Source organism: Leucopleurus acutus (genome assembly GCF_964270905.1).
Source record: "Leucopleurus acutus genome assembly, chromosome: 5".
Taxonomy (NCBI): domain Eukaryota; kingdom Metazoa; phylum Chordata; class Mammalia; order Artiodactyla; family Delphinidae; genus Leucopleurus; species Leucopleurus acutus.
In genome coordinates, this window is record NC_139147.1 from 4,167,442 (window position 1) to 4,194,011 (window position 26,570).

At 48.5% G+C, this 26,570-nt stretch overlaps 1 protein-coding gene across 1 annotated transcript; it reads right to left on the minus strand.

Annotated features, from left to right (window-relative positions):
• Positions 1-4,462: 4,462 nt before the first annotated feature.
• On the minus strand, positions 4,463-25,836 carry LOC309962558 (interferon-induced GTP-binding protein Mx1-like; the record flags this gene model as incomplete). Its single annotated transcript, XM_082840416.1, is given in 13 exon segments — positions 4,463-4,776; positions 6,950-7,181; positions 7,591-7,713; positions 8,061-8,139; positions 10,917-11,115; positions 12,894-12,907; positions 12,909-13,030; positions 13,677-13,831; positions 14,579-14,642; positions 14,644-14,717; positions 15,936-15,960; positions 15,964-16,128; positions 25,441-25,836. Coding segments are annotated over 13 exon segments (1,962 nt in total).
• Positions 25,837-26,570: the final 734 nt, after the last annotated feature.

Below are 26,570 nucleotides of genomic sequence, written 5' to 3' on the forward strand. Positions count from 1 at the left end.
GGTGGCAGCAACTGCAGGGACCATCCGGACGTGCCTGCTCCCCGAGGCGGATTTTAAAAAGCATTGTCACGGTGAGAAGGCGTTCCTTCTTTAGTGCTTCTCTTAATTTATGTGATCACTGTTTGTCTTCTGTTTTGTATCTTTTTTAAATTGTAAAATTCAAGTGTGAAAAATTGTACAAATAAATTATACATTCTTTTTCCAAACGTGTTGAGGCTCTGGAGATCTGTGTGGCCACCGCGAGCCAATCTGCGTTACTTTGTAGGGCCGGGATGTTGGAGCAGCTGCTGCGTGGTGGGGTGGGTCTGAGGCCAGGGGGAGGGGCTGGGTCTGAGGCGGAGGGTGGGGGAGAGGGCAGGTCTTGTGGGGGAGGGGATCACCTGTACCTCCCACTTCTCCCAGATTCAGACCCCGGGACCCAACTCTCTTCTAGAACTCTCTGCCCAGTGTCCCAAGAGTTTTCAGAACCTGCCTCCTCAAACATGAGGCTAGCGTCTCTTCCCCTAAAGCTGTCTTCCTAAAATCCCCACGAGCTCACGGTGGCAGAGCTGCTTCCTTAACTAACAAGCATCTCCGTCCCTGGAGTTGTGGCCACAGGTGGGAGAGGGAGCTTGGGTAAATGTTTTCCTGCCTGGAACAAAAATCCATTCTCATTCTTCAAATTCCCCAAATCCAGCAGGTCCCAACAGGTAACAGGTGATTGGAGAAAACAACTGGCCGTTGTCTTCATCATGTCAATTTGCGTTAAAATTATGGAAAAACTTGTAATTGAAAAAGAAAAGAAAGCACATGCTTTGGTTAGATAACGTTCAAAAATACGGTTGAGGGTTTCCCTGGTGGCACAGTGGTTGAGAGTCCGCCTGCTGATGCAGGGGATTCGGGTTCGTGCCCCGGTCTGGGAAGATCCCACATGCCGCGGAGCGGGTGAGCCCGTGAGCAATGGCCGCTGAGCCTGCGTGTCCGGAGCCTGTGCTCCGCAACGGGAGAGGCCACAGCAGTGAGAGGCCTGCATACCGCAAAAAAAAAAAAAAAAAAAAAATACAGTTGATTCTTGTTACTCGTGGCAATTATGCTGTACAAAGTCATCGCGAACCTTGAATTAGTGAATATTGAATCATGGCTCCTAAGGGACAAATAGGGGCAGGTGCCTGCCAGCCACCTGTCTTTGTCAGCCCATCACTGCATAGCCTTGTTCGGTATGTGTTTGTTTAAAGACACCTTATGGGTATATATTGATGGTTCGTTCACATTGAACTTATGGCCAACAGCCCTAAAAAACTCACTCCTGAAGGACGCTTCTCCGTAGGGCACAGCCCAGCCTTCCTGCACTTAGCACACTAGACAGCTCTTTCCCACTCTTCCTGGGGCCATTTCAGCAGTGAAATCACCAGCCAAAAGTACAAAAATGCTAAAAAAACACCGCACTAAATAGACTGAAAATGATACTTCTTTACAGTCTGAGCTGAAACGCATTCAGCAACTCAAATTTCTTGCCCCTCTGCCCCTGTCCACAAGTGTTGATTTTGCGGGGAACCAATAAATTTTAAAAGCAGGTAGGTGAATCCACCCATAAGGGATCTGCAAATAATAAAGATTGTATACCTGACAACGTCCATGTGGGCAAGGCAGCTGACATGCTTTGCAGTCACACTTTTCATTTTGGAGTCCCCTCGTGAATGGTTTTACTTCTGAATGAGGCTGATTTCACCTAAAAAGTCTAGCCAGAACACTGAAAACATTGATATGTTTGTACTTAAACCTTTATACAAGACATAGGTTCGATTTGCTCAATATAAATGAACCCAAAATAGTAATTAAAGTGGAAACGAGTATTAAGGAAAGTGTGGAATCTGTGTTGATCGTCTTGTGGCTTCCTGCAGCTGGGGCAGGGTGAGTTCGCAGCGTGGAAAATGAATGAACTTTGATTTGCTTCCTGCTGAGCTGTTATGGAGGTCGGGGTACAGTCCTACCTTAAACTCGGGTCCCTGGCCTGTTCTCAGCTCCTTCTCTCTGGTTCTCCTGTGGTTTCCCTGACCTGGCTCTGATTTCAGAGACTTTTTCCTTATGGCCAAGGCTTCACCCTGGAACCTGGCTTTTTAAAGAGACACACACACACACCCCTGGTTGAAGTCAAATCCTTTGCTGCTTTGGACGCAGAGAAGGTGATGTGGCACAGGCCAGGGCTCTTCTCCCAGTGCCCCCAGTGTTTTAAGGGCTGCAATTTAGGCTACTTCCAAAGTGACACTTAAAAGATTCACTGTTGTACCAGCTACCTCATTTTAAATGAATTACCCCCATAAACATGGGCGTTGCTGTGATTAAAGAACCTGATCTTATAATCCCCTGAAAATCCACTAATCCATTTGAATCCACTCAAGGGGAGTGGATTCAAGGTCAGTGCCCCTTTTGCTGCTTTTATGGCTACCTGGCGGATGATTTGTCCCTGGGACTGGATTCCTTTCCTCCCAAACAAAAATTGGCCACGGGGACTTTTCTGGCTGGCTGGCTGCTTTCGTCTTTGCTTTCTGCTCCAGAAGGAGAGAAATAAAGGGAGGTCTTCCATAGCATCTTAGAAAATAGTCAGGCATCCGGCAAGTCATTTGGACAAGTGCCCAGCATCTCCTATGCCCACTCCACCCCTCGCAGCATTTAGTAAGCACCTGCATTCTGGAAAAATGAGGCCTCCTACTTTGGTCAGTTCAATGTGATCTGGCCCCTCTCCTTGCTCTGCTCCAGACTCAGCCCCATCCTATGGGATCAACTGAAGCCCAGGCTTGCCTGGAGTGAGGGACCGTGAGTGGGCATCACTGCTATTCTAGCACATTCTGCACAGGTTGATGGACCTTCAGGCCGATGCTGTAAAGCAGGCAGCAGACCCTGGAGATGCAGGTTCTGATCCGGGTGCCGCCCCTCATGGGTGGAGATGGGAGATGTGAGAAGGAGAATGGCGGGGGCAGTTCAACCCTTCGGCTGAGCCTCTCCGCCCTCTGAGTGAAGGAATCACACAGGGTGAACTCCAGGGCTGTCTCTCCCTGAGTCCTGAGCAGGTGAGAGGAGAGACAGTGCACTTCTCCCCTATCGATGGCTGGTCGGAACAGGCCTGAGGGATTCCTGGACGTCTGTTCTTTCGGGGTAACAGGAAAGTGATTATGAGTACCTTGTGAGTCCCCAGCGGGTTTGCTCCCTGGGGAAATTCCCGTTCTCTGGAGCACGTACTATCAGCTTTCTTCCTCCACTCAGTCTAGGAATCGCCAGGAAAACCGTAGCGACAGCAAAGAAGAACCCTTGGCAACACGAACACCTCTGATTCTGGTCCCTTGTTGGTATTGGAGCAGTTACTCAGTCCAGCCACGAGGGGGCGCCAGCCTCCAAGTGTCCAGAGCACCCCGTCTCGTACATGAATTCGCATATTGTCCCAAAGCATTGAGGATCACGGAGTCCTGAGTGTCAGAAGGGCCCTGGGATGGGGGTGCGGGTACGGTGGGGGCTGGGTGGGAGGGGACAGTGTAGCTAGTTCACCCCCCTCCCCCCAACAACAAGCGGTTGTCCCACTGGGCCTGGGAGTGGACAGCTCGTGAGATAGCCACTCCCTTTCTGGCGGGCTGCCTGCGTGCGCCCCCAGCCCTGCCCAGTCCAAGGACCCTCAGGACCGTGCTGTGCTCCTTCTGGCCAATTCACGGTTAACGGTCCACCTCCTCTGCCCCCCAGACCTGCACTGGCCTGTACAACCCCGCTGGCTGGGCAGTGACTTCTCTGGACGTGGGCTTTTTACCTGTCAGCCTCATGCCAGGTGGCCAGCGATTAAGCAGACTGGACACTTGATCAGCACACGTTATACACAACGAATGCCGATTGCTTCACATTCTGTCCCGTTTCTTTAACTGTATTCCCCCTTTCCCTTCAGCCTCTCATCAATAACCGACCACATTCCTCTGTTCAACTGTTCGTCGTGACCTGATCCAGCACCGAGGGAAGCGGTGGTGCCCACCGACTGCTCCAAGCGTTCCCGCCTGCTGTCACTGTCAGACTTCTCCCCCCCAGATAAAGAAGGTGTCAGAGAAATGTCTGGTCGAAACGAGTTTATTACAAATCAAAGAAATAGGCTTCTGTGTGCATTCACACATGTGGCACTAATGCCCCTAAAACGTCAGGTGTGAAAGGCCACTGCAGAAACCGGAATGACCCTTTTAGGATGCTGTGTGGGCATCGGTAACTGATGAAGTGATGCAGAGAGCACAGGGCAGGCGTGGACCATCTATGTAAATCACTTTATGCCCGAAGCCAGCGTGCCCATCACAGCTTCTTACTAGGTCGTCATCCACTAACAGCAGGGATGACGGCTACAGTCTGACTACTAACCACTGGCGCAACTGTGAAATGATCAGCTAATGATGCGAGGCTGGCAGGGAAAGATGTCGGTCGCCGGCTCCCTGGAGACCCCGGGGCGGGGCGGAGGGCGGGTTCAGCCGGGGAACTTGGCGAGCCGAGCCCGGGTCAGCCGCTGCAGCGGCTCCCTCGGGAGCTTCCTCCTGTCGCTGGTGTCGCTGCGCTCCAGCAGCCTGTCGTACTTGTCCTTGTTCTGCAGCAGCTGCGGCATGCCCTTCCGCAGCTGGCCGAACGTCTTGAGCATGAAGAACTGGATGATCAAGGGGGTGTGGCTGGAGATGCGGGTGCCGACCTCCTGACAAGAAGGGAGGGGCAGTTCACAGGAGGGTGAGGGGCTGCGGCCGCCAGGAGACCCTGACGTCACCGAGGAGCCCCCGGCACGGACGAGACCTGGCGGGTGCAAAGGCTCCCCACCTGGGTTTCAAAGGCACCCTCGTCCTCTGTGCTCCAGGCGGCACTGCGTCGGGGGCCAACCCCAAGCCTGGGCTCCCACCAGCCTCTCCTGATCACTAAATGCTTACTTCTGATGCGAGAGGGTGAAATGTGCTCTAAAAAGGTTAATGGGCAGACTGAGCACAGAAACTCTGCCCCAAAGATCTTATAACCTTTTTGTTTTTAAAATCAAAGCTAAAATTATTTAGCAGAAAAGGAGCTGGGATATCAAAAACCATAGAAGGGAGCTCTCTGAGTTCTGGGCACGTTGAAAGTTTGTTTCAACCTTCCTTTCTCCCTCTCTGTAACTCAGCAGGACCCAGTGGGGTCCTGGGACAATATCCCCGCCTCAGCCCACCCATGTCCTCTGTTTTCCCTTTGTCTCTAAAAAAAGAAAATGTATCCAAAGGATAAATTTAATCAGAGAAATGAAAAAAGGCAGCAACAAAGGAAAATAGTCAAGCCAAACAAAAGAATAATAGTTTAGCCATTAAACAAAGTCAAGGACCTTTAGTCCCTCCTCAAGGGCTACAGACAGTATTTTGTGCCATGTCCTCTGAGCTGCTTTACAGATACTAAAACCCCCACCACGTAAAAGAAGTTAATCCTATGCTGCCCACAATCACGTAGCCCCCAGATCAGTTGGAACCAGAGGGTTGAGGATGTTGACCCTTGGTGACCTCACCACCAACCAATCAGAGGAATGTCCATGAGCTCATCACGCACCTCTTTAGCATGTTAACCCTTCCTCTTTTCCCTACAGAATCTCCAAACAAAACCTGGAAAATGGGGAATTGGTTCTTTGGGCCATGAGTCCACCTTCTCCCCAGGATTGCCGGCTTCCTGAGTAAAGCTGTCTCTCATTTTACCCAATACTTGTCTCTCAGTACTGGATTCTTGAGCCATGAGAAGCGGAACCTGAGTCGGGTAATGTCACCACACCCCATCTGCTAGTGCAAAGTTTCTCTTTCCTGAGATAAGTTGATCTCTCAACAAGCTGATATATACTGGTACTGTAGCAAGTTCTGCAACCTCTCCGTGCTTCACTTCCCTTCTCTATAGTATGAGCACCTGGCCTCATGTGAGGGCTGAAAAGATTACATGAGCTAAAAACAAAAGTTTAGAAAGGTGCCAGGAGCGCAGCAAGCACGCAGGGTATGTGCGTGGAGGGAATCAGGGAGCTGGAGCTGGAACACACGCTCCGTGCCCCAGGATGAGGGCAGCCGAGGGATGGGGCCGCCAGTGTCACCAATGCAGGGCGGGACAGAAGGGACAGGCAGATGAAGGCATTCCACGGGGATGCTGGGGCCAAGAAACCGACGTCTGATGTTGGAGAATGGACACCAGCTGAAAGGAAGGGCTGGTCTGTCTGACCGGCAAAACCACACACCCAAACAGCTTTTGAGAGTCTGGTATGAACACGGCTGCAGAAGTCATTTTCCCATTGTCCTGGAGATCATCCAAATCATCCCTAGTTTTGGTGAAGTACGAGATGGGTAATGTTCAGCCTGTGACCCCCGTGTAACAGAAGCAGGGGCGGCCAGGCAGAGCCACATAGGGGGAGGGGAGCAGCACGGGTCAGACAGGGAAGGAGAGGGAAAGCCTTTCCTGCCGGGGAGCTCCCTGGTGAGCACAGTAGCCCAGTGAGCAGGGCTGGTGCAGAGTTCTTCCTGACCAAGTGGCTGTGGGGGAGCTGAGGTGGTGGGCCACACAGAGAATCACACAGAAGGGCCACGTTGGCATGAGACCACCTCTTGGGAGCTGAGAGGAAATTTCTGAGTAGTGAAAATCAGCCCCCCTGGACCTCTCCGTTGTATTTTCTTTTCATCACCGCAACTATAAGATCCATTACGAGACACGTCAGGCTTCAAGGCCTTGGTGGGTTTACCAAGATCAAACTGGGTTATTTCAGGGGCAGCACCACTGGGAACAAAAAGAGTGTGACACACATGATATGTCGACTTGCTCTCTGTTGAGGGAGGGCTGATTCTTCTAAGAGTCGTGACTGATATGGGCCAATGAATCTGTATTTTCTCTATAGGTGTCCTCTGAAATCAGTACTAGACACTTGCTGGCCAGAGTTCAGGGATCTGAAACAGCACATGTGGCTTTCACGCCACTAACTCCTTACTCTGGGCGTCCTTCACCAACTGCATCACCCAGCCCCCTGGCCCTGGACTCAGCTTGCCTTGCAGGGTTTCCCATGGTGCCTTGGACTCATATTTCTGGAAACTGTTTGCAACCACAATACTCCATCTGTAGAACTCGGTTCGCATTTTGTTAAACAGCCGGGAGTCATACTTTCCCACAAATTCTTCCCCTTCTATTATATTAGAGATCTCTTTATTAAATGCATCAATTTTCTGCCAAGAAGAAAAACGTTAAGTATCAGCGGAGATATTGCAAATACAAGCAAAGTAGTTTGGCGGTCGCATGCATGCAGGGGGTGGGCGAGCCCTTCTCTGCTGCCTTACAGGCCCGGGCGGGAGGACAGGAGAGAAGAGGCTTTGGCAGCAGACAACCCCAAACTCCCCTCACTGCCCGGGGGTCTTGGGTGAGCGCGCTTGAGGAAGAGCCGATGCTGTGAATGGGATGGCCTGCCACTCCCTGCCCACCATCCTCCAACCCCAGCCCCTTTCTGCTGCTAAGTGGCCAGAAGGAGTCCAGATCAGCTTTAGGGGAGTGAAGAGAGACGTGCACAAGGCCCACGCACGATCCCTTTGTAGACAGTGATGTGCGACTCTCCGGCTTGGTGCCCCTGGCAACACTCACATCTATCAGAGAGAACATCTTCCCACTTGCGTCTTCCGGGATATCTGAGCCACACTTCTGTAGCTCCTCTGTTATTCTCTGGTGACTCTCCTTTATCTGATTTTCTAACAGGGGCAGAGATTTCTGAGGAAAATAGAAAACAATGGAAAGCCATAAATATGAAGAGGGAATGAGTCAAGTTTGGCGATGACGGGAAAGGAAGAGTTAGTCCAGTGCTCATAAGATGCTACTTTGTAATTAGGCCAAGTGGATAGTTTATGAGCATCCCACTCAACGTGTGGTCCTCTGACAGGCAACATCCACACCACCTGGGAGAATCCCGGGCCACATCCAGACCCCCTGAATCTGAGCCAGCATCTTAACGAGATGCACAGGAGATCCACGTGTGCTGACGTTTGTTAGCCGACATGGCTAAAGCTTTGTGTCTGCAGGATTCTATTCAGAGATTGGACAGCTTTGCAAGTACTTACACAGATGTGCATGATGAGTTCAGTGGTCAGTCTTTCGGCCAGGCACGGGACCGTGGCCCTTCCTTCCTCCAGAAGATCCCTGTGAGAGAAGACAACGTACATGTCCATCTGGGTCTAGCCAGAAAATGCAAGTCGGCTCTCTGCTGCTAGGGAAAGCCAAGGCAAATCCAGTTACTTCCCACTGGATGGGATGTCCTGCATCTGGTCCCCAACAAATGTTCAGAATTGGATCGCATAGAATTGACTGAATTTCAGTAACGTTAGGTACTTCAAAAATGGTATAGAATGATCGCTGCCAGCTGATATATTGTGTCTCATGACATCTGACTACAGAAATGGTCTTTATAAAAATACACAGTCACCTCTAGATACGTTTTCATAACATGCACATACCCTTCTAGATACGTAATGCACATCAGTATCGAGCCTCGTGAGAATATACTGACACAGGTTTACGGATGAACCCTGAACTGGGGGACCCACCCTTCCCCAAGAGGAGAACTTAAACCATGGGCTGGTTGGAGGAAGGAAGCCAAGCCCTTCTCTCACTCTTTCCAAATATGTGTTTGCAGGCTGAGTTATCACATGATATTCTATATTTTAAGGGACTTTTTAGGATGAAGGGCGGCCAGGAAGCATGAGTCCACACACCTCTTTGCAAGAGTACACTCATACCTAAGTTTCAGTTTCCACACCTGTCAATTTTTAAAACTGTAAAATATACATAACATAAAATTCACCATTTCGGTCGTTCGTAAGCCCATATTCAGTGGTATTAAGTACAATTACGTTGCTGTGCGACCATCACCACCATCCACCTCCAGAACTACCCCATCTTCCCCAAATGAGACTCTGACCGCATTAAACGTCTCCCCCTCCCCCTCACCCCAGGCCCTGTCTCTATGAATGTGACTCTTCTAGGGGCCTCGTACAAGTGGAATCATACAGTGTTTGTCTTTTTCTGACTGGCTTATTTCACTGAGCACAACGTCCTCAAGGTTCATCCGTGTTACAACATGGGCTAGAATTTCCTTCCTTTCTGAGGCCGAATGCTATTCCACTGTATGGACGGACCACATTCTGTTTATCCCATGCATCTATCAATGGACACTCGGGTTGCTTCCATGTTTTAGCTATTGTGAATAATGCTGCTATGAACACAGGTGTACGAGTATCTCCTCTGAATTATATGTCTCTGCAGGCTTCTGGGAGCATCAAATGTGATAACGTTTACGAAGGACATGGGTCTCCACCTGCATACACATGTGTGCACACAAGGGATCTCAGTGACTGTGTCACTTTTTTCTCCACATCTTATAAGCTCCTTTTCATTGGCATCTCATTGCACAGCAGTCTAATGGTTGCCAACGCTGTGATCTCTTATTCTGGTTCATATATATAAATCCCATGATTTTCAACATTTAGATTCCAAATTTTCACAATTAAAAACAAATCTGTGGGCTTCCCTGGTGGTGCAGTGGTTGAGAGTCTGCCTACCGATGCAGGGGACGCGGGTTTGTGCCCCGGGCTGGGAGGATCCCACATGCCGCGGAGCGGCTGGGCCCATGAGCCATGGCCGCTGAGCCTGCGCGTCCGGAGCCTGTGCTCCACAACGGGAGAGGCCACAACAGTGAGAGGCCCGCGTACCGCAAAAAACAAATCTGTAAAAATATATATTGTATAATATTGCTTATATGTGGAATCTAGAAAAATGGTACAGATGAACTTATTTGCAAAGCAGAAATAGAGACATAGATGTAGAGAACAAACTTATGGATACCAAGGGGGAAGGGGGGGTTGGGATGAACTGGGAGATTGGGATTGACATATACACATTACTATGTATAAAATAGATAATGAATGAAGACCTACTGTATAGCACAGGGAACTCTACTCAATACTCTGTAATGACCTATATGGGAAAAGAATCTAAAAAAGAGTGGATATATGTATACCTGATTCACTTTGTTGTACACCTGAAACTAACACAACATTGTAAAGCAACTATACTCTAATGAAAATTTAAACAAAAAACAAACCTGTGCTGAATATCCTTTAGCCAACATTAGTGGATACATCTCTGATTACTTTCCTGGGTGGAATTCCTAGAAATGGAACTCAACCTCGGACACGCACCTATGCAGACCGGTTCGCATGTGACCTCAGCACACATTCCCAGCAGCAGAGGTGAAGGTCCACGCCCCTCCTTTCCCACCAACTCTACATCTTCTCATTGTTTCAAATCTAACCAATTTATCAGTCTTTTCCTTTTTAAAAAATGTCATTTTTGGCATTAGGGTTAGAAAGACTTTTATGCTGGGATTATAAAATCTCCGTCTATATTTTCTTCTGGGACACTTATGGTGCCTTTCTTGTACTTAATTTTAAACTTCAACTGATATTATATTTTGGTATCCCATGTTAAGTAAGGTCACAATTTAATTTTTTCCCAAATATTAAACAATTATCTCAATACCACTGATGGATGATCCAACAGACATAGCCCAGGGATTTGAATTGCCACATTCATCATAGACCAAATATATGTATCTGAGTCTTATTTCTCGGTTTTCTACTTTGTTTCTATCCTGTTTCACTTACGTTTATATTCCGGTTCCAGAACCATACTATTTCAGTTATTGCAAAAACCTCTGCCTTATTTTGACGTTTTAAATTTATTCTTAGCAGTACTTTGTGAATTCCTCTTTTTTTCTTCCAGGCAAATTCTGTGGTCATTGTCAAGGAACAAACACACATGGATACTCTCAAAATCTGATCTCAGACAACATCCATTTTCCCCCATGAGGACGGAGGTCCTTAATTTTGGTTCACGCTCGGAAAACACCACCCCCCTACCTGAAATGGGCGTGGTTCCCAAAGAAGTCCTGCTCCTTCTGCAGGGCCTTGGTCAGGCTCAGCTGGTGCTGGATGTCCTGCTGCCCCCGGCACTTGACGATCATGTAGCCCTTCTTCAGGTGGAAGACGAGGTTTCTCACCACGTCCACTACCTTGTCTTCGGTGCTTTTGTCCACCAGATCGGGCTTCGCCAAGATTCCTGCAACCCAGAGACTTTGGTTAGAGAATGCTCACAGCTTCGCAGAGCGAAAAGTAACGACAGCTCCTGCCCCTGGGAAGGCAGGTCCCCTGGCCCCTGGTTTCCTCCCACCCTGCTTGAGGGCACACAATAGGGCTTGCAGAGAGAAGGTGTGAGGCTCAGCCCCTGTGTTATCCCCAAGCTCACATCACCCAGATCTCAGCTCTCACACCAAAGAGACAGTAGAGTGTAATGGCCCTTTTGTGTTCTTTCTGTCCAGTGGAGGAGTTCACTCTCAAACTTTCCTGTGCATCTGAAACATCTTAAGGTAGGTCTTAAAATGCAGAATCTCAGGCCCCATCCCAGAGATTCTGATTCAGGAAGTTTGGTGGGATCGAGGGACTTGCATTTCTAAAAATTCTCCGATTATTTCTGGTGCAGGTGGGGCCTGGCTCACACTTGGAGGAACACTGGTCCAGCCAGGACCAGTTACATCACTTGCGGGGCCCATTACAAAATGGAAACGCAGAGCCCCTTGTTCAAACGTTGAGTATTGCAAGATGGCAGCATCAGAGCATCACACCAGGTGTGGACCCTTCCGGGTGCGGGGCCCTGTGGGACTGTCCAGCGAAGCCAGCCCAGGACGAACCCTGAGGTTTACCGTGTCCACTGGTAGCTGCTGCCCTGGCCCAGAGATTCCCATCCCCAGGCACGACAGGCAGCAGAACAAGCAAAGAATGAGCGCCTGCAGCTAAGGATGGTGGAGCAGAAGGTGGAAGGGACTGTGTCCTGACAGCGTCACTGAACAGCGGTCCCGAGGGAAGCAGCCTGTGCCCAGAGTTCTTGTTAGGCGTGAAAATAAATCGCCATTTGTTTCAGCCACTGTACTCGGGTTCTCTGCTATTTACAGCCAAACGCATTTTTTAAAACATAAAATTTACCATTTTAGCCATTTTTAGGTGCACACTGCACTCCCACGTTGTTGGGCAACCTTGATCACTAACCAGCTCCAAAACCTTTTACTCCTCCCAAGCTGAGACTCTGTCACCACTGAACACCCACTCTTCTTTCCCCCTTTCCCCCCGTTTGACTTCCTGTCTCTATGAACTTGACCACTATAGATCCCTCATATAAGTGGGATCACACAGTATTTGTCCTTCTGCCCTGGCTTATGTCATTAAGCATAATGTCTTCAAGATCCATCCACACTGTAGCAGGTGTCCGAATATCCTTCCTTTTTTTTTTTTTACGGTACACGGGCCTCTCACTGTTGTGGCCTCTCCCGTTGCGGAGCACAGGCTCCGGACACGCAGGCTCAGCGGCCATGGCTCACGGGCGCAGCCGCTCCGCGGCATGTGGGATCTTCCCGGACCAGGGCACGAACCCATGTCCCCTGCATCGGCAGGCGGACTCTCAACCACTGCGCCACCAGGGAAGCCCTATCCTTCCTTTTTAAGGTTGAATACTATTCCATTGTATTGATACAACACATTTTGCGTATCCATTCATCTGTCTGGGACACAGGGGTTGTTCTACCTCAAATGCACTGTCAACTGACATAGCTGCTTTCTGATTTTGCCCCACCTCCTGAACCCACCACGCCTCTTAGAAGCAGGTAGACAAGGATTACAAGCCAACGCATGGCCAACAAGAGTCAAATGTGGCCCATTTCATCTGGCCTCAAAGTGTTCTCAAAAGGTTCTCATCCTGCGTGTGTGCCAGGAAGCACCCACTGGATTCAAGGGATGCTTTTCCACTATCAAGCCACCTACTATTTTTAGATTCTTCCGTCTTCTTACCTATGGTCCTGTCCTTGGAGGTCCACCTCCTGAGCCATGCACAGTGCCTCCACGGTGGCGATGTCCACATTAGCGGGGACTACCACCAAGTTGATGGCCTCCTGCTTAAGGATGTACTTCCTGATGAGAGACTTGATCTGTAAGAAAATGAGAGGGTATGAGAGATGAGACAGGTCCTGACCTTGTACTTGCTTCAGACCCTCCAGGTCCCAGAGGTATTTCTCCAAAGAAGCAACTATGGAGAAACGAGCCCACAACAAGCCTGGGGGCGCTTCCCAAGGCAGGGGAACTAAGTTCTCTGTGGTTCAAACAGGGAAAACTGGGAGGTCTTAACTCTTTAACTATCTCCTAAGACCTCAAATCTGACAGTCACAATGAAAAACAAGATGCCAAAAGAATTGCTTGACTATTCCCTAAATCTTTAATCCACAGAGTGAGATTCCCTGATCTAGGAATATCATTAGACTTGCTTCTAATGCTCTCTTATGCTCCCCACATAAAACCCCTTCCTAATACGTGCTGGTTTAGATATGGCACAAAATGTAACTATGACCCAAACGAGTCGCCACATAAAACACAAATAAAATGCATTTCCAACTTTGCCTGTTTGCCTTTTCCCACAGAAGCTTCCACCCAACTTGGTGGAGTAGATTTCGACCATCACACTCTCCAAATTCCCCACCTCCTAATACCCACTCTTCAAGCTCAGTCCTGGACTCACTGATGCTCTAATGCAGCCCCACCCCCACAAGGCCCGAGCCAGGATGGAAACTGACGTTTCACCTGATATTCAGTGTCGGCTGGCTGATTGCCCACAGCGATTCTGGTGATGCCGGGAAGGTCTATCAGGGTCAGATCCGGGACATGAGGGGAGGTGACTGCCAGACTAATCAGCTCATGACTGATTCCCCTGCCTTCCCCAGCAATGGTAACCTGGGCTAGAGAAGGGGAAGGAAAAAAACAGAATAGAGCTTAGGATGGAATATCACATTACAGCGAATCCTCTGAAAGCTACTCCCACCCACTGTGATTCACGGATGAGGCACGCAGTGAGTCCCCTACATATGAACGAGTTCCATTCTGAAAGTGCGTTCGTAAGTCCAAGCGTTAAGTTTCCCTTTTCAGATGTCTCACATCGATGATGTAATCTCTGTGGTCTGCATTTACCGAGCCCTGCCATAAATCAGCCTAAACCAGGGTTAGGCAAGGACATGCACCCCACTCTTGGAGAAAAAGGACCCCCATTTCTGAATAGGGTTCAGTGATGCCCCAGTCAGAATTTTGGAATGCCCTTTTACCAGGTTAATAGGTGAAGGGGTTCCCTGTTCCCATACCCGTATACCTCTTCCATCAGATCTGTGGGATGGGGAAGCCCGTGAATAAGGGGCCAATACTCCATATTTGGAGACAAGCTTCAAAATTCACACTACGCTCAGGTACGTACTTACATACTAAACAATAAACTACTGAGGTCAGATTCTGTCCAAAGCACTGGTCTTAATGAGAGTAAAAGAAGAGAAAATACAAGAAAGCTGGGGGCCGGATGTAGGGAAGGGAGGGTTCCCCAGGGACCAGGACGGGCCCAGAAAGGGGAGAGTGGGAATGGTGACAGGCAGACCCCACCCATTTCACCTGGTTGACCAGACAGCCAAATAGGCAATGACAAACAAACACGGGACACTTACCTTCACTGATTTCCTTTTCCACCTGCGAAGCATCTGAAATCTCAGTCTCTTTGTCCCGGAAACTTGACTTTGCCTTTCCACTCGTCTTCATTCACAAGTTTTTTCAGTTTCAGCACCAGAGGACATCTTGTAACAATACCTAGGAGGTCATTATCCATCAGTTCTATACGCTGCTCTTAACAGTCCTATATGGTGGTCTTAGACCAGTGGTTCTCAAATTTCTATACAATCATCTGGGGAGACTGTTAAAACTGTAGACTTTCTGGTCTCACCCTCTGACACTCCGACACATTCTATCTGGGGTGACTCACGAATGTGCATCTTGACTGTATGTCTCAGGAGGTGTCTGGCTTGAAAGCCACTTCTTTAGACCCCCTTCTTCACTCCAGTGTTTTCCATCAGCCCAGGTGGCAAACTACAGTGGGGAGTCCCAAACTTCTGCAAATGTCCTCCATCGTCCCCCAGTGCACACACCCCACTCCTATCAGGAAGGGGGACTGCCCCCGCCAGGCCCCCTCACCACAGTCCCCTTACTGTAAACTTCTTCCAAATCCCACCCGCCTTCACATCTGACCCGTATTTCAAGACCCAGCTCAGGTGTGCCTTCTTCCCTGGAGCCCTCACTGATCCTCGGCCTGGTGGTTCAAAAAGCACCACTTGGCAGAGCACCAATCTTCACCTCCCAGCGGAGGGTCACCTCTTGGGAAGGGGCTCAGGAAGCACACCCATGTGCACAGTGTTCAGGGCTCAGGACCCACACGCATTTACTCAGACCTTCCGCAAGTGTAGGTTACGGGCCATCCACACTAAACGTGTGATGAGAGGATGCTACGAACTGGGTCTCCTCCCCCCGCCACCCTGTCAGACTCATATGTTGAAGCCCCTGATGCCCAACGTGACTATCCTTGGAGATAGGGTCTATCTTTAAAGAGGTAATGAACATTAAATGAGGTCATAAGAGTGGGGCCCTAAACAACATGTCTGGCATCCTTCTAAAAAGAGGAAGAGATCCTAGACGTGGGTGCACATAGAGAAAAGGCCACGTGAGGACACAAGGAGAAGAGGGTCATGTGTAAGCTGAGGACACAGGCCTCAGGAGAAACCAATCCTGCTGACACCTTGATCTCGGGCTTCCAGACTCCAGAACTGCGAGAAGTAATTTCTATTGTTTAAGCTCCTAGTCTGAGGTCCTCTGTTACTGCAGCCTGAGCTGATTAACATACAGGGCAAGTGCTTATGCAGCTGTCCAGGGCCTGTGGGAGCTGCCCTCCTGGGGGCCTTCCCAGAGACCTCCCCTTAAACCACTGGTCCCCGGGATGCCTTGTGGCTTGCAGGAGGCTGGCCCAGCAGAGCTTATCGCTGCCTCTGGGAAGGGCGACCCCCTATAGCGCCTCCAGCACGGAGCTCTTGCCCGAGCTCTGGTCCCCAGTGACAGCGATGGCGGGCAGGGCCAGGCCCTGCTCCACGCCCAGGGCCCGCAGGGAGTCAATGAGGTCACTGCAGGGCCACACCTTCTCCTCATACTGGTTGCACAGGTTGTTCTCAGACCCCTGGAAGAGGTAGAGTGGGAGACCTCTATCATAGCCTGCAGGTCACCTGCCATCAAAGATGGACAACTTCAACCGACCTAATATATACAGGTGATTGGAGTTCTCAAAAGAGAGTGGGGGCAAAACAGAAATAAATACTTGAAGAAATAATAGCTAAATTTTTCCCAAGCTTGGTGAAAACTATTAGCCCAAAGATCCAAATAGCTCAATGAATCCTGAGCAAAGGAAACATAAAGTAAACTACATCAAGGCAATTATAGTCAAATTACTCAAAGCCAGTGACAATGACAAAATGTTTAAAGCAGCCGGAAAATAACATGTTATAAGTACAGAAGAACAAAGGTGAGATTTACGCACATTTCTCACTAGAAGCTATACAAGTGAGTAGACAGGGGAGCAACCTTTTTAAAGTGCTGAGAAAAACCATCAACCCAGAATTCTCTACCCAGCAAACATATCTTTTAAAATAAGGAAAGTGAATAAGGACTTTTTCGGATGTACAAAAGTGAATGAATTCATCACCAGCAAACCTGCACTACAGGAAATGTTTAGGATGTCCTTCAAGCCAAAGGAAGATTATATTGAATGGACTTCTTAATCTACACCAAGGAATTTACACCAGAAATGGTGACCACTATGCTTTTTTATTACTTAATTATCTTTAAAAGACATTTGACTATTTGAACAGAAATAACAATGTATTGTGGGGTTTAAAATATTGATAAAATTAAAAATCATGATAAAATAGCATGAAGGCTGGGAGGGGAGAAATGGACGCATACTATCGTAAGGTTCTTATACATGAAGTAGTATATTAGCACTTGAAGGTAAACTTGATAAGTTAAGGACACATAATATATTCCCTAAAACAGTTTCATTTAATAAGTCAACAGAGGAGATAAAACAGAATCATAAAAAAACTTGATTAATTCAAAAGAAGGCAGGAAAAGAGGAAAGAGGAGATGAAAAACAAGGCAAATAGAAAACAAATAGCAAAATGATCTTTCCAAGCCCGATTACATTAACAATCACAGAAAATCTAAATAGTCTAAATACTCCTAAAACAGTCAAATGACTTTGAAAAAGAAGAACAGAGTTGGAGGGCTAACATTCCCTGATTTCCATAATTACTATAAAGCTGTAGTAACCAAAACAATGTGATACTGATGCAAAAATGGAGAAAGAGAATGGAACAGAATACATAGTCTAGAAATAAACTAATACATTTGTGAACAACTGTTTTTTGACCAAAGTACAAGGGGAATGCAGTGGAAAAAAGGTAGCCTTTTCCTTCAACAAATGGTACTGGGATAACTAAACATCTATATGCAAAAAAAATGACCTTGAATCTATGTTTAACACCATGTACAAAAATTAACTCACAGTGGAACACAGACGCAAATGCAAACTCTAAAACTATAGAACTTCTAGAAGAAAACACAGGAGAAAATCTCTGTGACTATGGATTAGGCAAGGATTTCTTAGATATGGCCCCAAGAGTACAAAATCCATAAAAGAACCAACACATAGATTGGACTTCATCAAAATTTAAAACATCTAATCTTTAAAAGAGACTGTTAAGAGAATGGAAACACAAGGCACAATGTTTGCAAAGCTTATATCTGACAAAGGACTTGTACCCAGAATATATATATAAAGAACGCCCAAGCCTCAACAACAAGAAAACCAACAACCCCAGTGGCGAAGAAAATAAGAAAAAATCATTTTACCTTTTTCTAATTCCTATTTTTGTGTATGCTTTATAATATAATTAAATTTTACAGGAATAGTTGTTTTATAGCATCGTGAGAAGGTGTTCATAGTTTGGACCAGATGAGCCTTTGTGGTCGGGCTGTCCTGTGCATTGTAGGAGGTGTAGCAGCATCCCTGGCTTCTATTCACTAGTCACTTTGAGTTGTGACAACCAAAATGTCTTCAAACATTGCCAGGTGTTCCAAAGGGTAAAACTACCCCCAGATGAGAACCACTGCCTTACAGAATGCCTGAGCGCAGCATTTCATACATGGGAAATGTTGACAAAATTCAGCAGAGAAGAGGGTACACACACTGACAGGGATGCCCTTGGCCAAACTTTAACGGGGTTCCTTTGAGCCCCCTTCTCCTCTAGGCCTCTCCTTCACCTACTGAGTCCAGACTTATCGAAGAATCGTGCTAAGCCAGTTCATCCAGAATCTCCTCAGCTTTGACAGCCAGTCAGTTCCTTCCTCACCTCCCTTGATCCTAACCTAGTTCCTCTAGGTAATTCTTCCTCCTGTCCTCCACCCTGCCCGCTGGCTATAAATCCCCACTTGTCCTTGTATCCACATTGAGCGCAATCTCTCTCCCCTATTGCAATAGTCTTGAATAAAATCTTCCTTGCCATTTTTAAACAAGTGTCCTGAGCAATTTTTCTCTATAACAACACTTCAGAAAGGTTCGGAGCACAATTCCCCACAGAAAGACTCGTGGTGGCTGTGCACACACCTGGCTGTACCTTTACACTCATCAGTGACCTCAGTCTTAGCCCTCCTTATGGGTTCTTTCTGTTTTCGTTTCTTTATACCACCCATTCATGAGAGTTTACAAAACATGAATACTAATTAGTCAAAATGCATGTACCAACCACCTGGGTTAAGAAAACACATATTCCCTGTACTTAAGACACTCAATCTACCCCTCCCCAGGCACATTCCTCCTAAAACCACTTCAGCCCCAGAAGGTTCTTCCGTTCTCAGGTTGGTGATAACGATGTCCTTGCCTCTTCATTACAGTCTTACCGCCCGTGCATCTTTCCCTAAACAATACGTGGCTTATGGTTGCCTGTTGTGGATGTTTATATAAATGGGATCATATAGTATATTTCTTCTGTGACTTGATTCTAGGGTTCACCATTGTTTATCTATTTTTAGTTTTGTTTTTTTGGGCCACACTGTTTGGCTTGCAGGATCTCAGTTCCACAACCAGGGTTGAACCCGGGCCACGGCAGTGTAAGTGCCAAGCCCTAACCACTGGACCACCAGGGGACTCCCGCACCATTGTTTTCTAGACTCAGCCATCTTGATACCTGGAACTCTAGCTCATTCCTTTTCACTGCTGTATGGAATCCTACTGCACGAGCACACCACAATCTATGTATGCACTCCACTACTCATGGGCACTTGCGTTGTTTCTGGTTTTGCTTAGAAAGAATGCTATATGAACGTGGAAAAATGCTTCTCAAACTTCAGCACAAAGAAGAATCATTTGGAGGGTCTGTTAGAACACAGATGCTAGGCTCTGTCCCTGAAATTTCTAGTTCACTAGGTCTGGGGGAAGGATATGTGAGTGTGATCACTTCCACGTCAAACTTCCCCGGGGATGTTGATGCTGCTTCTCTGGGGACCACACTCTAAGAACCAAGGTCTACACCTAGAAGTGGAATTGCTGGGTCATAAGACACCCCCTGTTCAACCTGGCCGAAAAAGGCAAAGCTACATCCGAACACATGGGTCTGAGCACTGGGAGTCCCTCCTGCTCTCTACCCTGCCAGTTACAGCCAGGAGAGAGACGACAGTTATATTAGGGTGGTGGAAAGATGGGTGGACCTTCTAATTTTTCTATGTCCTCCAATGTAGTTTGTAATATTGTTTAAAACATTGTTAAACATTGATTATGAAAATGGAGCCAACTGGGAAGACGCGGAAGATCCATTATGTTGAAACATGTGACAGCAATAAACAGAGCTCTTCCTAAGTGCCCGCCCTCTATCTCTTCTCAACAGTCACACAAGGTAAATACTATCATTATTCCGACTTTATAGATGGAAAATCGGGCTTCTAAAGGGAAGAATAACCACCCAAGATCACACAGCTGCCAGTGTCAGCACCGGAATCAAATTCAGGTTGAGCCAATTCCAGAAGCCAAGTCTGTTTCCCACCAGAAATATGTCTCGATTCTAGGAGAAAAGACACCACATGGCTTCCCCGTGAAGTGGTGTCACAGTGACACCTCAGAGGTTTGAACTCGAGACTGAACCATGATGTGTGCATGTGATAACACAGGGCTCCTCGGGCCCAGTGCCTGGGGCCAGTTCCTACACTAGCCGATCAGCATCTTGCCTGGTTTTCCAGACCAAAATTGCACCCCAACCAGCATCAGCTAAGGCAAAACACTGTCTACATTTGGCTGCAAGAAGGGCCCAAACAGAATGAGTAGAGTCTTTGTATCCACGTCCTGCCCTCAGAGAGATGTGGAAGCGGGCACCTCTGGGCAGCAACGGCATCACTGTATCAGTGGGCAGCCCGCAAGTGGACACAGCTCATGTCCACACGGAGAGTGGTTTTCAGGCATCAACTTACTGTTTCCTCATTTTTCCCCACCAGATCATCATTTCCATTTAGTAACAGATGACTGGATGCAGAAGGTGAATCGGGTTCTTTGATTTTCAAGTCAGAATGAACCATCTTCTTCCTTTATCAGGTCAGCTTAAAACCAAGTAGGTCAGGATTAACACAATTCAGAAGCTGAGTACATTCAATCATGGAACCAAACCCACCATAAGACACACTGGGACACAGTGGGAGCTCAGAAAGAAATGACAGGACAACTCCAAGGAACCAAGTGTCAAATGAGGACAGATGCTCCCAACCAGCTCAGTGGTCTTCAAGGATATGCTTCCGGATCTCCAAAGATTTTTTTAAACTCTGTGTTTCCCATCATGATTGTAGGTTGAACATCAAAAATTTTTTTCACCATAAATTTAAATAGTGGCAAAGAATGAAATTTCTGATGTATCTTTAAGTTTACATTTAAAAGTAAAAGTATTATAAAATTCTTTCCAGTGTAGATGAGGGATTCTAAATATTATGATAATTGAACACCAAACCTGTGTTTTATAAAATATGAACTCCAGGGCTTCCCGGGTGGCGCAGTGGTTGAGAATCTGCCTGCCAATGCAGCAGACACGGGTTCGAGCCCTGGTCTGGGAAGATCCCACATGCCGCGGAGCAACTGGGCCATGAGCCACAACTACTGAACCTGTGCATCTGGAGCCTGTGCTCCACAATAGAAGAGGCCGCGACAGCGAGAGGCCCGCGCACCGCGATGAAGAGTGGCCCCTGCTCGCTGCAACCAGAGAAAGCCCTCGCACAGAAACGAAGACCCAACGCAGCAAAAAAAAAAAAAAAAAAAAAATGAACTGCAAGTCTTTTACTCTGTTCCTTTTGATCCCCGACTTCAGATTTTTGTTCCATTTCCCCCACCTAAATGGATCTTAAAGTCATTCATTTTATTTTTTAATTTTTTGGGTTTTTTTTTTTTGTTGTTTTTTTGCGGTACGTGGGCCTCTCACTGTTGTGGCCTCTCCCGTTGTGGAGCACAGGCTCCGGACGCGCAGCTCAGCGGCCATGGCTCATGGGCCCAGCCGCTCCGCGGCATGTGGGATCTTCCCGGACCGGGGCACGAACCCGTGTCCCCTGCATCGGCAGGCGGACTCTCAACCACTGCGCCACCAGGGAAGCCCTCATTTTATTTTTGAAAGCATTTAATTGGCCACCTTATCATACTTGTCTGCACCCAGAAAATACATATGCATATATTTGAAATTCATTAAAAAAATTTTTCTGGGACTATAAGTCTCTAAATATTAAAATTTACACATCTAATAATCTTAGATAAAAGTAAATGAAAATATTTCTCCTATGACTTGAAATAAATGTTATAAAAAATATAAAGCACTTACTTACCTCCAATATACCTTCCTTTTACTTGACAATGTAACGTTGACCCATCGGCAGAAATTCAGAGCTGTTCTCCGACACCTCCTTGAAATCAGGCAAAACATACAAATTAGGCCAAAACCCGGGAGAATAAATGATAGCGCTCACCGAGTTTCTTCCCCATTGCTGAGAATGGTGCAAATGAAGGGGGGGGATGTGCTTTGAAAGAGATTCACAGTTCCCTAAGTCCTTTTTGTAAACCTTAAATATTTAAACTCTAAGGTAGATGCATAAGGCACAGAGCCTTGCTGTCAATGTACGGCCTGAATCAACACTTTTTTTTTTTTTTTTGTGATGCTCTTGCTTCTTCTCAAGGGACCCTACCCCAAGGCTTATATGATTTTGGGTCCATACTGGTGCAGTTGAAAGGGCAAGGTTGCTAAAAAAAAAGTGTACTGGGGGGAGAGGGATGCATTCTGTTCATTGCATAGTGAGAGAAAAGTAATTTTGAAAGGTGATCAACTTTGAAGAGTCCTTATGGAATCTGGCAATCTGGAAATTTATTCCCTAACCACCACCCACCCCCGTGCCTTTGGAAAGACTTCGTGTGCCCAGGGGGTCCCGGGCTGGAGCTGGGGCCCCATGTTAGAGACTACAACTTCAGTTGACCTTACTGCACCCAGTCAGGTGGCATCATTAGTCCCCAGGGCTACCACCCCATGACCGTGGGTTCTTTGTGAACAAATTCCCTTCCTCTGTTTGTTTTATCAAATGACATTCCCTGAGGGCTTCCCTGGTGGCGCAGTGGTTGAGAGTCCGCCTGCCGATGCAGGGGACACGGGTTCGTGCCCCGGTCCGGGAAGATCCCACATGCTGCAGAGCGGCTGGGCCCGTGAGCCGTGGCCGCTGAGCCTGCGCGTCCGGAGCCTGTGCTCCGCAACTGGAGAGGCCACAACAGTGAGAGGCCCGCGTACCGCAAAAAAAAAAAAAAAAAAAAAAATGACATTCCCTGAAAGCAAAATCTTGTGACTTTTGTCTGTATGTCTTAATTATTTGTACCTATCTTGGATCATCTTTGAAAATCAGTTTGGATCTCAGGAGCAAAGCCATCTCAGTAATAAAAACCAGTTTTACTTATTCATCACATTCAGCATCCGGCTGCACTTGTCAAACTGAGCTGAACGCATTCACCCATTCTGGCCATGCTGGAGTCAAGCCGTGTGACCCTTAGCCCTCAGCCCCGAACTGCTCATGAGACGTCTAACCCCTACCCTGTGTCTGCAGACAAGATGGCAGGGAGCTTCGAGGCGGGCACAGCACTGGGAATCTCTCTTCTTTCCAGCTCCCAGCTCCCCAGTCCTGCACACCCACACTGGTCAGTAGTGGGGTTACTGCACCAGGCTCTTCTCTCACTCCAAAGGTTGGGGAGGGGAGGGATGGGGAGAAACTGCCCAGGTGCTGTGGGTTCTTTCCATTCTGTCTGTCCACTCAGGTTCCCCCTGTCCATGGGGGTGGCTGGCTGGCGGTACCACCCCCTCCCCCTTAAGAGCTCCCAGAGTGCTAGTTTGCCCATGGCTCCCAGACCCAGATGCCATTCCCCAGTGTCACTGGAGAATCCCTGCAGTGGAGGGCGGGGAGGGGATCAAAGGGTTGCCCAGGGGAGCTCTGTCCTTGTGGGAAAGCTTCCTCAGCCCAGTCTGCAGAGAGGAGCAGGGATATGAGGGCTCCCCTAAGCCCTAAATAAGGGTCACCTACCAAGCAAATTCAAGAAAACACCGGATTCCGTGTCTGCAAACTGCCCAAATAATTCAGTCCAGTTAACCCTCTCAGGACTTAGATTTGCTTTTTCTCATCAAAGTGTTTTGCCTTCCAGAAACTCACTGACATTTACATTGTTTATGATTGTAATAGGGAAGAACAAATCTGACTCCATATTAGATCTGTTTCTTTTACTTTTAACCTTTATATTCTATTCCTTTTGCTACAAGTTAATCATTAAAGAGATGTCACCTGTAGCTTAAAGTAAACGTCATGGCCCCCAAGCGTGAATGTAAAATGAAAATACCTTTTCAGCTCACAGGAAACACTCTGACCCAGCCCACCTGTGTATGGCTGCAGGAAAGAAGAAATTAGCACACCCCCTCCTCCAGTCAGGCTGAAATCCAGAGATATTTGCAACAATTTAGGGCCTTTCTGCTTTACCTCTTCACCTCCCCGCTCTTTGTTGTACGAAAGAAACTAGCATCCAGACCCCGGGAAGAGGGTTCTCTAGGTCATCGGTCGTCCGTCTTCTCGGACTCCCAGCTTTCCGAATAAAGTCCTTATTCCTTACGCCCAACACCTCATTTCCCAATTTACTGGCCTCTCCCAGGGCGAGCAGAAACGGCGCAGACTCAGTAATTTGGTTAAAAGGTTAAAATCTTTGGTTAAAATCTTGTACTTTAGACCTAAGTCTCTCTATCAAATCAAGATGAGCTGAGTATCGGGAGGTGGGCGGAAGAGAAGTGAAGGACCTGGGTGGGGGGGGGGGGGCGGGGGGAGGGCACGTCCACAGGCCGGTGGGGAACTTCCTGGCCAGCAGCTCTGTTCTAAAGTAGAAAGATGACATGAACATTTTAGGAGTCTTCTGGGGACTTCACAGCTGAGGCGGAGGTGGGGGGAAGGGTTGACATCACTAGACCTTACTTCCGAAAAAAACTCGATTTAAAATTGGACTGAATGATTCCGAGGATCCCACACGCGCAGCTCTGCGGTCACCCGCGGTGGGGTCGGGGTGAGGAGGATTGCGGCGCAGGTCTCATCAGCGCCTGGGTTTCCCGTCAGCCTCCAGGGCTGTCCTACCTGCCTCCATCCTGAAGACTAAGTGTGCCGGCTCCACGCCTCGCACCCAGCTGCACAGGCTACGAGGAAGGCAGACCCTGGGCAACTCTCCATCCCCTGGGTTAAGGGTCCTCCACGCAGGGCACTTCTGCGTATGCCCCATCTCTCGGGCCAGCCCTTGCTTCCTATAGGGCGGCTCCGGCACCCAAAACCTCCCAGCGACCCTCCGCTTCAACCTCCCTCTATTCAGAAGGATTGGTGAAGACCCCTGGTCCATGCGCTTCCAAGGAAACCCCCGGGCAGCTGACTTGTCTGGTTTGCACTCCTTAGCAGGAAATATAAACTGATATATGAAGCTTGGTCAGCCGTTTGGGGTGCGCTTGGAGGTCACGCAGCAGTGGATGTGAAATTTTTGCAGTGCGCCCCTCTTAACCGGCTCCCTCGGAGACCCTCTTTGACCCCATCCCCTCCACGTGCCCACCTTCTCAGGCAGAAAAGCCGCCAGTTTGGGGGGTGGAGGACTGTTTTTGATGCATCACGCAGGAGCCTCAGCAGCGTGTCGGTAGGAAAGTAGAATCAGCGGTGCTCTCAGCCCAGCCAACGTCGCCATTACTATTACTATCGTCATCATCATATTCATTATCATGTCAATATCACTAATAATCATGATCATTTTTACTATTACTAGCTTGCGCAATACCCGCACCCCGGAGCGCTCAACTCCCAGCCAGCCGCCCAAATGCCCCGAGGCCTCCGGCCGGCGGAGGGTGCCCAGACCCAGGAGCGCGACACTTACCGTCCGCGTGCAGTGACCGGCGCCAGGCGCCCGCCGCTCTTCGGCTTTAAGCAGCGCGAGCGCCGCCCCTCGCTCCCCGCCCGCCCCTGGCCGCGGGCAAACGAAACCCTCACGTTCCCAGGGCTGCGGGATTAGAAACGAAACGTAGTGCGTAGTGCACCAGCGCCTCCGGCGGCCCCTGCGCCCCGCGCCCCCAGCCTCCTCGAGGCCCCCCAGGTGTGTCCCCGCACCAGCAGCATGCCTGGGAGCTTGCGGGAAATGCAGATTCTCGGCGCCCACCCAGAACTGCTGCATCAGAAACTCTCGGGCGCAGGACCCAGATACCTGAGCTTTATCCGGCCCTTCTGATGGTTCTGGCACGGTTTGAGAACCGCTGCTCTGACAGTCCCGAGTCATCCAAAGCTGAACGTAGCTTTGAACTTAGCTTTGAACTTAGCCGGTGCCTTAAACCTCTGGTCTTCTGAACAGATGCTTGATAACTGGGTGTCTTAAAACCCTGCCGTAGGTTCACTGGGAACATTCCAACACCAAAATGGATTCTTACGCATTCTAAGCTCATGGCAGCTCCCCACCCCAATTCTTCCTCCCCCCTCAGACCCACATCATCCTCCTTTCTCAATTCTCCTTATCTTCTTCAAGCCCTTCCTGGAGTTTAGCTCATTTGCTTTCTTCAGGATGGAAGTGGGTGGAAGATGGAGGGGAGGGGTGGCAGGGTCAAGCGGACCAAAAAGTGGCCCTTCCAGTGAGGGCCCTGTGGGGGGCAGTAACCTTTCCTTTTGGAAGGAGCTGGCACCGCACCTCCCTTCCCCTTTGCTCAGCTAACGAGCCCTGACAACACGCCTCCTCCCTACAAGGACCCCTATTATTAGGAAGAACATCCCTCACGCCACACAAAGACCCAGGACCTGCTGCCTTTCCAAGTGCTGTGGTCAGGTGTCGACTGAAAGAAAAAAAAAACCGCACACCTAAAAATTGAGAATCGTGTTTTATTTGGTGGACTTACTGAGGACTTACCCCAGAAGATGGCCTCTCAGATGGCTCTGAGGGACAGCTCCAAAGAGGTCAGGGAGGAAGCAGGATGTATAGGAGTTTCTGTAACAAAAAACAGGTAGCTGGAACGTCAAAAGATT